Here is a 12,810-nt window from a genome sequence, read left to right as displayed (position 1 = left end):
TAATTCTCTCCTAGAATTTTAATAGAAAATTAAGAAAAAGGAACAGGAGCCAGTGGAAATTACTAACTGCAGTTACAGGATCTCAAAGTTGAAGAACTGTTCTCTTCTTTTACTTCAAGTGCAACAAAATATTTTATGAGATTATGTTTAGGTTGTAGGAACATTACCCATGTTTCACAGAAACCAACCTAAAAGATTTTACAATGCAAGATGACAAAACATAAGCATTTTACATGTCTTCTGATTATGAATGACTTCATTATAGCTCTAAACTTTTTTTTTAATTTTTCTTACTTTTTTTAATTCATTATTTTTATTAACATGTAATGTATTATTTGCACCAAGGATACAGGTCTGTGAATTGTCAGGCTTACACATTTCCCAGCACTCACCACATCACATACCCTCCCCAATGTCCATAACCCAACCACCCTCAGCTCTAAACTTCTTTTTTTTTTAAACTTAACCCAAAGTACAAGTTTGTTGAACATGGTTTCTAGTTTTGATTCATATATGACTTTATTGCAGCAAGATAAGGCCGATCTTATCCGACCTAAACGTAAATACGAAAAGAAGCCCAAAGTCTTACCATCGTCTGCTGCTGCTACTCCTCAACAGACGAGTCCTGCTGCACTGCCAGTCTTTAATGCTAAAGATCTAAATCAGTATGACTTTCCCAGCTCAGATGAAGAACCACTCTCCCAGGTAAAGATAACGAATTTCTCTGTGAGTATAGAGGAGAAATGGAGGAAGTCACACGTTTTGACTCCCTTCATTTTATTTTAAAGGTTTTGTCTGGCTCTTCGGAAGCTGAAGAAGACAATGATCCCGATGGTCCTTTTGCTTTCCGTAGGAAAGCAGGCTGTCAGTACTATGCTGTAAGTTTCAAGTTCTCTTTTTAAATAACAAACTGTTCACCTTTAACTGACAAACTAAAATAATTTGGATTTTTTTTTTTTTTAGCCTCATTTAGACCAAACTGGCAACTGGCCTTGGACTAGTCCTAAAGATGGAGGATTAGGGGATGTACGATATAGATACTGCTTAACTACCCTCACCGTACCCCAAAGGTGTATTGGATTTGCACGAAGACGGGTTGGGCGTGGTGGAAGGTAAGTATTTCTGTATTCCTAGCATAGGGACAGTAGGGACATAGACAGTAGGGTAATCAAATCTAGAGCTTAAAGAGAGGGAATCCTTCTAAATATGCTCATTTGTTTCCATTTTCTGTTCTTAACTGATTTTTGACTGAAATGCTTAAAGAAACTGCAGAAAGTTGTTTCAGAAGTTCTGGGAGATATTAGGACAAAGGGTTGAATAAGCTAAGAAATGTCATGTAACTAGTACACTAAGTTGTTTAACTCCTCAGTGAAAAGGCTCCAGAATGTGGCGGTTGGGCGTCTGACTCTCGGTTTCAGCTCAGGTCATAATTGCTGGGTCGTGAGGTGGAACCCTACGTGGGGCTCCACACTCAGGTCTCAGCACGGAGTCTGCTTGAGATACTCTGTCTCTCCCTCTGCTCCTCCCCCTGCATGCTGTGTATGTCTCTCTCTTTCTCCTTGTCTCAAATAAATAAATAAAATCTTTAAAAAAAAAAAAAAAAGTTCCAGGATCCATGCACGACCTTTGACACCCCAGTTTATCAGGATCTAATTAACTCTTCTTCTTTTGTACCTCTATATGCCTTTATGTGAGAATTTGTGTGGGAGGCAGGAAGGAATTACAGAGCACATGAAAGTGAAAAAAAGAAAGATGTAGGTGAAAAAAAAAGGCAGAACATAATAGCAGTGTGTTTTCAGAAAGAAACTTTAGGCCGTAATTTATAGTGAATTATGGCTTATACATGTTTCTTTTATTTATCAAATCTTATTTGCAGTTTTTAATCACCTAAACATTGGTTTAGAATTGTCTGGGCACTGAAATATATTTTATTTAATGCTTTACCCCCATTATTATGTTGGCATCAATAGTAGTGAAAATTCTGTATGTTGGCTATATTTTATTCTATACTAGCATTAGTTCTAGTATTTTAAAATAGAATCCTTTGTAAATATATAAATAACATAAAAATATATCTTCTAGAGTAGTGGATTAGAAGAATATATCTTCTAAAGTAGTATCTTCTTTTATCAATAAGAAATTTTAGTGGCATAAGATTTCCCAAAGATCACATAACCTATTACTGCTTTTCTTCTACCTCCCCTACCCCTGGGCAGGGGGCGGGGGGAGTTTTGCTTAATAGGGAACAAATATTTGGAAAGTGTTTTGGTGCTTTGAAATGGAAATAAAAATCTTTGGTTCAACAACAGTTTGGAAAGAAAAATAATCTCATGTTTTATCAGTTAACTTCTACTGATAGACCAACTCAGGAACTGTTAGAAGGCACTTGCTAATGTAAAATGAATAGTGTACCTTATTCTTTAAGGTGAATTACTCTCTTATTTAATCAGATCATTATAAAGTAAAAACTTTTATCAGAAATTGAGAATTTACAAAAAAAATTTGAGAATGTAGCTATTATAGGGCAAAATACTGAAATAATCAAATTTACAACTTACGGCTTTGGGGAATTGGGAGGGTCTTTTTTATATAATTTTTGAATAACTATTTTACATATATGTTCCTGCCTTATTTTTAATAGGGTCTTACTGGACAGAGCTCACTCAGACTATGACAGTATGTTTCGCCATCTGGATTTGGAAATGCTTTCCTCTCCACAACATTCTCCAGTCAATCAGTTTGCCAATACCTCAGAAACAAATACCTCGGACAAATCTTTCTCTAAAGACCTCAGTCAGATACTAGTCAATATCAAATCATGTAGATGGCGGCATTTTAGGCCTCGGACACCATCCCTACATGACAGTGACAATGATGAACTCTCCTGTAGAAAATTATATAGGAGTATAAATCGAACAGGAACAGCACAACCCGGGACCCAGACATGCAGTACCTCCACGCAAAGTAAAAGTAGCAGTGGTTCAGCACATTTTGGTATGTTTATTTGTTATGGTGTACATTTCTATAGAAATGTCAGAGTCATCCATTTTCTGAATATGTGGTTTATTAAGGCTAAAAGTTCCTTTCTCTCAAAATAATGAGAAAAAAAGGACCTAGGTTAAGTATCTTTTTGAATTCTGTTTGTACATGTGTTTTCACTTAAACACACCCACATGCAAAGGTGATTTATTACTACTTAATGTATGACATTTGTTTCCTGGATACAGTCTGTGAACCCACAATTCACAATTCAGCAGCTATATTTTCAAAGAGTACAAAAAGAAAATGGGCCATTAATTATGACTATTTTATGCTTGGACACTAATCTAGTCTTTTATTTAAACTGTTTAAAATTAGACCAGCAAGTTAGGAGATATGTAAAAGCCTTATCCGCTGACAGTAATGCAGAATAATTTATGAAAGAAACTAATTTTTCAGGGAACAATACTTAAAGGATTATTTTAATTTTTTAGGATTATTATAATTTTGGAAACATTTCCAGATAACATCTACTTTAGCATTATGATTACATTGTGTAATGTTTCTAAAATAAATGCTATTTTTAAATATTCTTAAAATTTTAGTTTTCTCTTTGAAAGCATAGATCTGTGTTATTTAAGGCATGTAGGCTACAGAAATTCACTGTTAAAATTATGTTACCACAGATTTTTGTAAAGGTAATTTAAACACAGATTTTGAAGGGACTGTAAAGATACTTATTGTGTCACCCTAATCATCTGGTAAGGCTCTAGTTAAACCTTATAATAAATACGAAATGTGCTGCTTATTCCTAAAGATTTCCAGAAAAGTTTCCATAAACTAATTTACTTTGTGTTTGGAAAACAAGTCTGTGAAATTTAAGTCTTTAGCTTGTAAGAAAAATAATCACATTTTAGAATTCAACTAGAAGATAATTTAAATTATCCTGAGTCCTAATGGATTAGGATAGTCCCATTAACTTCAGAGTGTATACTTTTGGAGTCAGTTTCTTTTAGCTATTACAGTCCTAAAAATCAAAGTAAAGCACTTTTCAATATGAAGGATGATTTGTATAGTGTGCAAGTTTAGAGATTTTAAAAGTGTAAACTTGCAATATGTTTTTCTTGGTAGATATTTAAGCTGTATAAATTCCTTGAGATTTCTTGTAGAAAACTGGCATGTTTCATCAATCCCCGTATTCTTGCCCCTTAAAGTAGAGAACTTGAGGGGTGCCTGGCGACTCAGTCTGTGGAGCATGAGACTCTTGATCTCTGGGCTGTGAGTTCATACTCCACGTTGGTATAGAGATTACTTTAAAAAGTAAAATCTTTAAAAAAAAAAATAGAGATCTTTTAATGATCTTTTTCCTGTAAATTGTTTTGCTATACTACATAAGTAAACATCGATATTATGAAACTACTTGATTTGTATTTTCCAAAGAATATTAAAAAGTGAACATTGAACCAGTAGTATTACCAAAAGTTTAGCTGAAAAACAATTTTTAGTAATGGTGTGATTTTCTTTTTAATGGTGTCCTCCCCCATATAATGTGATACAACCTTTAAAGAGTGGGTTTATCAATTTTTTTGTTGCACGTAATTGTTTTCAATTTTCCCTTAATTTTTACTAGATCTTTTGTATACTTAGAGAATAGATACCTACAGATTGCTATTTTGTAATGCTTTATTCTTTCCTATTTGTGAATATTCCAAAAACCTAAAGCTCTTCTCTTTATGCTCTACAAAGTATATTATAGTAGAGGCCCTATCATATGTACATTTAACTTAAGTGAATTCAGCTATAGGTCCCTGGAGAAGAAAATAAAATTTTAACAGTTCAGAAGTTATACAGAGTTCTGAATACAATGTTACTGCAAGAATATGTTGTCCAGAGTGGGCCACTCTGGGAATGGCAAAAGTGAATCTGTTATTGTTGCTCTCAGAGTGTCTGTGCCTCCATTTTTGCCTCATTCTGAGGCTGAGCATCGCACCTCCATCTGTGTAATTGTAATTTTAAAGATAAATTTTTCTGTATAGCATGGCCCCCAAATACAAGCCTGACTATGTCATCTGGTACTCAGCCACAGAACCTGATCTAGTCTGATACCAGAGGAAAAACAGTCTTTGCTGTGTTGATTGAGAGATACACCCATCATGGGAGACTCTAAAGGAATATTCAAGGCTTAATTTTTACGATACTGACTTTAGAACTTAACTACTATATGAGATAGGAGTCAGTTGATACATACTTACTTGTCTGCTGCTTAAGCCAAATACTTTGATTTAGCCATTTTTTATTAGTCATTATTTTAAATATTAATATTTTTATATATGCTATGGCATAGTGATGCCCTCTGGACTGATTTTCCGTTTTCTAAATACCACCTGTAAGAGCCCATTTTTTCTCATTTTCAAATAGGAAATTCTAAATGAGGATATCAAGAGCCCGTTATTTTTAGTAAAGGGCATGAACACACCAACCTTGTAGCTTCTGGTGCTCAGAATTTTTTTGCTTGCTTCCCAGTCTTGGCCATTTTGCATAGTTGTGTGGCCAGATGGGTAACCTGGTTAGTCAGGTGCTAGAGTGCTTGATCTGGACAACACACAGCAGAATGACACAATGTTGAGGACCTTGGTGAGACTTAAATATATGTGTGTTTAGAATTTCCAGGACTAGATTTTAGTACTTATGAACAAATTATGTATGTATTGTATTTTAATAATCTTGAGTTAATATGTGATTGGGACAGTTTCCGAATACAGTCTACTGTGTTTTGTTTTGTTTTGTTTCCTTTTAATCTATAAAAGTACCTTTGAAAATTTAGTGTTTGTTCAGTGATTATTTATTTGTTTGTGTTTAAGCTTAGGGGATATGATATGTCAGAATTAATACACTTCTCATAATTAGAATGCTATAATTTATAAAGACTAAATAGAAAAGTGATTTTTAAACCACCATTATATGTTCAGGATTTGAATTCCCAGTTCCCACTGAAATTTCATTAGTGTTCTAAGTAATTTTCCTAAGCTCACATATCTCTACTAAAGATTTGGTTTATTTTCATAAATTAATAGAATATATGTAGCTGGCATGATAACTTCTATGTCTCGGGATTTGTAGCTAGCTTTAATACATTCTACTTCATAAAATTTGTAACATTCAGTTTCCAAAGGAACTCTAGGTTCAAGCATTGAGTATTTTCATGGTTAGAGTTTATAAATCTGTAGGACCTTAATCCTTATCCAAGTGTGTTTCACAGTTCAAAATTACACCCTTAGCAGGATGTGAAGTAGCACCCATAGTAGTAGAATTTATAGTTCTATATGTTCTATAGTTCTATATGCCATGTGCTGAAGTGCAAGATCAGACCACAGATAATCTCATATTCAAGTAATTCGCAGCCAGGTGAATTCAGATTAATTCATGTTTGGCCATCTAAGGAAATACACCATATTTTTCTTTTCAGGTTGGATTTCTGGGTGGCTGTTAAGTGCTTATGAACCTCAAAACTATCATTCAAACTTACTGGCTCAGGGATCATACTTTAATACTCTCTGAAGTCGTTTTATTTTATATTTATTTCTTTAAAGTTACCTTTTCCTGTATTAAAATAATTCTCTGCCTGTGTACTGCTCAAAGAAATTTCTAATCAAGTGTTGTCTTTTAAAATAGGTGTTTAGGTTTATTGGGTTTTTCTGGGGTTTGTTTTTTGTTGTTTTTTTTTTACTAACAAAACATTGTATATCTTAGTGATCTTAAATCTGTCTTCTCAAACTGGATTTTCAGATTGTTGATTTTTTTCTAAGTACCTGTCACCCTCACCTACTCCCACTTTTGATTATCCATTGGTCTGCTTCAGCTGTGGGAATGTGACTTAAAGGGCAACAGCCTGACCTATTCTAGGTGTTGGTGTGCCTCACCGTAGTTTCCTGTCCGTGTGGACTGGTAACATCTTAACTTACTTCACCTGAATTTCTACTCCAGAGAATTGTTAGCAACTACCAAACAATGGTAGTTTCTGACCTTTGTCTAGATACCTTAGGGAGGGGAGATTCAACAATTTTCTAGATCAGGTTATTCTAGAGTTGGGAATCTCATTTAAAAGTTTGTCTATATATGAACAAAAGCTGCCTCCTTAAATTTAAATCTGCAGGTTCCTCTTTTGCCCTTAGAAGCATCCTGAATAAATTTTTAGTCACATCCCTCACATGACTCTTCTCCCATACCTAGACAGGTGTGGTTTTTTTTTTTTTTTTTTTTTTTTTTTAGCTCTTGATTCATACTGGTGGGTACATTAAAAGTTTAATTATTTCTTGTAAGGAATACTAAATCTAAAACTTTGGTCTGCTTCTTTTTATATTTAAAATTTCAATGATTTGGGGATGGGCTCCCCCCTTCTATTATTATCTATCTTTATGACCTCAGTTGAAAGTTTCTTCATCTTTAGTGTGAAGTTGTAGGAGGAAATCACCAAGGACGCCTCCCGACCTAAAAATTTGGGGTTCTATGAAATGCTTCTGCTTCTAGGTTTGGTCATCTGTCCATGAAACCATGCTATCCATCTTCATGTTAATTGCAAACTTGACTACCACACCCTATCTGGAGGTAGACCTAGAACCGTAGCACTTTCTACCTTGATAGAGATTAGGGAAATATGGTCATTTCTATTTATTTCTGCTTAGCATTTGATTAGACTTTGAATTATAATGCCATCTGAAGTCCTCAGTTTTCTGTATAAAAACAGTATAAAACCCAGTTCAGATTGTATTTGCCCAAATTTACATCTTACCTTTGTCCAGGCTTTCCAGCTTACTCAGACAGCCTTTTGAATTGGAGATTTATTTCTCAGAAAAAATATAAAATCCTTGCATCACTTTGCTGAAAAGGGCTTTAGTGATCACCTAACTTAGATCTAAGTATTTTGGATGAACATAACTGAGCCCCTAAAAGTTTAGTTACTTGCCCAGGTATACTCGGCTAGTTATGATAGAGATGGGAGCTTAAAAAAAATCAAGGTCTCTTGGCCCCTAGGCCCATGGATTTTATTACCATCATTTTCAGCTTATATGTTGCTCCGTATATACAGTTACTCTAGATCATTTATGAAAAATGCCTGTGGAAAACTTTGTAATTAGTTCCATTATTATTTATTAGTATTAGTTGCATTTTTATTTCTAAATCTTGTGTTAGGAAGAAGTTAATAGTTGTTTAAAAGCATACTTCACAAGACCCTCAGAGACCAAGGATTAAAATGTTGATTTAAACTAGGGAGGAAATGTTTGGAACTTTCTTCAAGTTTCTAATTTATTATTGCTAATAAAGCATATACAAACACAAAGTTCTAAATAGTATTTTCATTCATATAAGTGGAGTTTTTTGTAAATAGAGCTTCAGTGAATGCTAAATTACTGTTTTTGTAGATAAATAATGACCTGACCTAGTAGGAATGATCCTTTTTTTAAAAAAATTTATTGAACATGCCCTGCTAGGAAATTCAAGACTTAGGCAACTCACTCAAACTTAGGAAGTTAAAGTGTAAATCTCAAAAACATACTAGAAAAACTATTTAATAAACTAAGGATCTTTAGGTTTAAACAGTTGCTTTTTATGGATTTTTTTTAAAACATAAATAAATGTTACATTTATTATAAAGAATCAGGGCAGCATTGATTTTTCTATTTTTTTTCAAATTTTGATTCAGCACATTTCTATTATATGGAAATGGTCATTTTGACACAAAATTACTTTATGTCAATATTTAAAAGTTATCCTATTGTCAATAAAAGTCTTCCCTTTAGTATACAGATCTGAGAATTACAACATAGTAGGGAAAGAAATGCATCAAAGGACGGATATCAGCTAAAGTTTTTACAACAACAAATTACGTTTTTGGTCTTGTAGCCCAAGAACTTAGTTCAAGTGTAAAGCCTGTGTAAACACTAATAATTTCTGGAGTTCTATTAAATATCATTTCATAATTTTCTGATCCATTCAGAATATGGTAGAATTTCTACCTAAACATTGTGTAGTGGTACTACTCAGAAAACCTGTATCATGGAAGATAAAGATGCTTTATGAGTTATGAGTGAAAATTATAAAACATGAAGTGATATTCTTGTCAACTAAATCATTAAAATGCAACTAAAGACAACAAATTAGGTGAAAATGTTTTGAAAACATTAAACTTTAGATAGAGGAAATTTGCATTGCATGATTTATAGATTCCCTGGTATTCAGGGATGCATGATAACCTTTTTTGTGTTTTGAAATAATCCTTACCCAAACATCACAGGTTTCTTAAAGAAGCCTTTAAAGTCAGATGTTGTGATTGTATGTGCCCTTTTTTTTTTCCTTTTTTTAATTGGCAAAAATAAGAAAAAGAAAAAGGTTTCCTTTTTAAAAACTGCACACACTTTTTTGGGGGGTAATAAATGAACATTTTTTTGTTTGTTTTTTTTAGAACTGAGCTCTCCATAGACAAACATAAGTAGCATAACACAGTGTCTTTCCTCAGACATCATTCTGTACAGTAAATCAACATAAACAACTCCGTTCTTATTGACTGGATTTTTTCCAGGTGGGTTAATTGGGTGGGGAAAATTAATTAACCTTAACATTTGGAGCCTCTTTTCTTCCTGTTAAAGGATGAGTTCTTTAAAAAAAAATAAAGGTAATAAACCAACAACCTTATATTCCATGTAGAGGGAATGTATGTAATGGCTGAAATTAGAAAAAATGCAAACAATTAGTATTGATAAACAGAACTGTTAGGGATCATCTGAATGCATTGGGACAGTAATATGAGTAAACGAGAAACCAAATGGTGACTATCAGATTTCTTCTCAAGCTCAGTGCAAAGTTCAATTCCAAATAAGTGGATTTAAAAAGCTGGATTACCTTTTTACACTGTCTAGCACAAGTGTCACAGCTTACAAAAATAATGGTTCTGAAACTTGAGAAGTGGAGTTCTCTTTCCTATGTTGTTATAACTCGGGAAGTTTATAATTTCATGTTGCTTTGAACTCAAGCCACTCCAGTTAAATGTGGTTGTAAAAATGTGGAATTTTTCCTATGGAAGTGATCTTTAGCAGGATCATGAGCCTTTGTCAGATACTTTAATTTTGCACAAAAGTTTTTTTAATGCTGAAATTTGTTTTGGTACTGTAAGATGTGTGTGCTCTGTACGTTTTTATAAAGTGTTTTCCTTGTTTTATGTTCAGCATTTACAGCCGAACAATACCAGCAACATCAACAGCAACTGGCACTAATGCAGAAACAGCAGCTTGCACAAATTCAGCAACAGCAAGCAAATAGTAATTCCTCCACCACCACTGCACAGGTGAGGGATTTGTCTGTCTTATGATTATCCCTCATTGTTTCCCACCAGAGTTCATCTCTAATTACCAACTGTTGTCATAGAACCTTGCATCTAACCAGCAGAAAAGTGGCTTTCGCCTGAATCTACATCATAGCCATTCTATACAGGGTTTAGAAAGAACATTACAGGTGAGTATGGAAGCTGTTGCCTCTGCTCCCTATTTTTAAAAAGTAAAAACAAAGAAGCATAGTTAAATGAGATCAAGACGCTGTCTTCCAAGTCTATCCTATAGACTGAATTTACCTCTTTAATATATAACCCCACCCAGCTCATTATGTTGGATATTTTAATTAATATTAAAATTTATTTGAAGTTATCATACTAAACCTCTTTTACTATTAAATCACTTTTAAACCTCAAGCATGATAAGTGTTTGCCATTTAAACACACGTAAGGCTTAAAGACTGAAGTTCAAATCTCAGGATCTTGGAGGAAAAATTCATTTAAAAAAACTCAAGGAGCCTCTTAATTTTTAGATCAAGTTATGATATGATATTTTGTTACTTCTGTTCTAAAGGGATAGTTTTCTTACTGTCCCAAAGGTGCCTTTGTTTATATATGTATATATGTGTAAGTTAGGTGAAAGAAGCTTACATATTCATTTTTCATTTTACGTATTTGCAAATCACTGAAATGTCTTACTAGCGTATTTCTTGTCTGACACTTTGTGTCAGAGGTTTACTGTTTCCACATTATAGGTTTCTTTTCATAATAGACTGGTCCATATTACATATTGTCACATATGAAAACCAAAATTCATAATGTCTGAGCTCCTAGATCACTTGAGCATTCTTCAAATTTGTGACTATCAAAAGAAATGAATATATTTCAGTGGTTTGCTACTCTGGTTTATATTCGGACTGATTGTGGATTACCTGTGTAACTTTAATGTTAATTCATTAGACCAAGCAATGCTTAGATTTGTTTTGTATTTTCTGTTTAGGGTTTTGTTTCCAAGACTTTGGATTCTGCTAGTGCTCAATTTGCTGCTTCTGCTTTGGTGACATCAGAACAACTGATGGGATTCAAGATGAAGGATGATGTGGTGCTTGGAATTGGGGTGAATGGCGTCCTTCCAGCCTCAGGTAAAGATAAAGACATTTAGGGGCACCTGGGTGAATCGGTTGAGCATCCGACTCTTGATTTCAGCTCAGGTCATGACCTCAGAGTCATTTGATTGAGCCCCGCAAGCCCTGCCTTGGACTCCGTGCTCAGCAGGGAGTCTCCTTGAGATTCTCTCTCTCCCTCTCCCCTCCATTGCTACACACACGTGTGTGTGCACCCTCTCTCTAAAATAAATCTCTCTCTAAAATAAATAAATCTTAAGAGGGCAAAGACATCTCAGTTGTTCTGATGTTTGTAACATATCTATAATAAACAGCAAAGTTGTACATTGTTTCAGTGCTTCTTTCTTTTTCTCTAGGAGTATACAAGGGCTTACACCTCAGTAGTACTACACCAACAGCACTTGTACACACCAGTCCATCGACGGCAGGTTCAACTTTGTTACAGCCTTCAAACATGACACAGACTTCGAGTTCCCACAGTGCACTGAGTCATCAAGTAACTGCTGCCAATTCTGCAACAACTCAGGTTCTGATTGGGAACAACATTCGATTAACTGTCCCTTCATCAGTTGCCACTGTAAACTCTATTGCCCCTATAAATGCACGACATATACCTAGGACTTTAAGTGCTGTTCCATCGTCTGCCTTAAAGCTGGCTGCCGCAGCAAACTGTCAAGTCTCCAAGGTTCCATCTTCGTCCTCTGTAGATTCAGTTCCAAGGTCAGTAGTTACTTGAAGCCTGAAATGTTTGCAAAATATGAGCTCAAACTTAAATCCTCTGGCAGTGCTCTCTACTTATTTGTGCTTTTTGTTCTTTTCCTTATATACATTAAAAATGGATAGATGAGAATTCCTTACCTATTCAGGAACTAAACAGATAAATGTTATAATTCAGTATTGTTGAGAATTTGAATTAAATGATGTACTGAATGTTGCATATGTGCTTTGGAGGACACTTTCTTAGTATAATGATAGTTTACAGTGATCTCATTTCCCACCTTTGGGTAGGGGGGAGTTCTCTTTAGAATAGAATATTTCTTTTGTCTGTTTTCTTCCATAGCCTCTCATGTGAACAATTCATTTAACCCACCCGTGGCTTATGCTAAGCTGCTCTTAATAATGTAAATAATGTAAAGCCTAGGCTTAACAATATTAATGCCAGGTCAACTTTTACTCAGACTTATTTTTTTAGCTAATTTATCTTGTTGGGTTTCAGTAGATGGTTTACAATGTCTGATGGGGCTCTCCTGTTTTAACTATTAATGGTAATTAGAGTCCTGCTATTTACAAAGTACTATGAGGGAAACAAAAAGAGAAAGACAAGGGATTTTTAGTTTAGTTAGAAGACAAGCATAAAAGTGTAAAAATTAAGTAATGATAACTGTA

The 12,810-nt window shown here is 34.3% G+C and overlaps 1 protein-coding gene across 3 annotated transcripts in view; it reads left to right on the top strand.

Annotated features, from left to right (window-relative positions):
- Positions 1 to 12,810, top strand: part of EPC1 (enhancer of polycomb homolog 1) — a 90,766-nt gene that overhangs the window by 75,488 nt on the left and 2,468 nt on the right. For 2 of the 3 annotated variants that reach the window (XM_059184215.1, XM_059184214.1), the window contains exons 7-14: positions 529 to 705; positions 789 to 878; positions 964 to 1,112; positions 2,642 to 2,994; positions 10,200 to 10,318; positions 10,399 to 10,485; positions 11,301 to 11,442; positions 11,781 to 12,144. In XM_059184215.1, the coding sequence (XP_059040198.1) occupies positions 529 to 705; positions 789 to 878; positions 964 to 1,112; positions 2,642 to 2,994; positions 10,200 to 10,318; positions 10,399 to 10,485; positions 11,301 to 11,442; positions 11,781 to 12,144 (1,481 nt within the window). The remainder of the gene's footprint in view (positions 1 to 528; positions 706 to 788; positions 879 to 963; positions 1,113 to 2,641; positions 2,995 to 10,199; positions 10,319 to 10,398; positions 10,486 to 11,300; positions 11,443 to 11,780; positions 12,145 to 12,810) is intronic. The other variant, XM_059184216.1, reaches the window with a different exon arrangement.

Source organism: Mustela lutreola, chromosome 8 (genome assembly GCF_030435805.1).
Source record: "Mustela lutreola isolate mMusLut2 chromosome 8, mMusLut2.pri, whole genome shotgun sequence".
Classification (NCBI taxonomy): domain Eukaryota; kingdom Metazoa; phylum Chordata; class Mammalia; order Carnivora; family Mustelidae; genus Mustela; species Mustela lutreola.
Note: the sequence above shows the minus strand (reverse complement) of the source record. Positions and strands in the feature narration are given on the sequence as shown.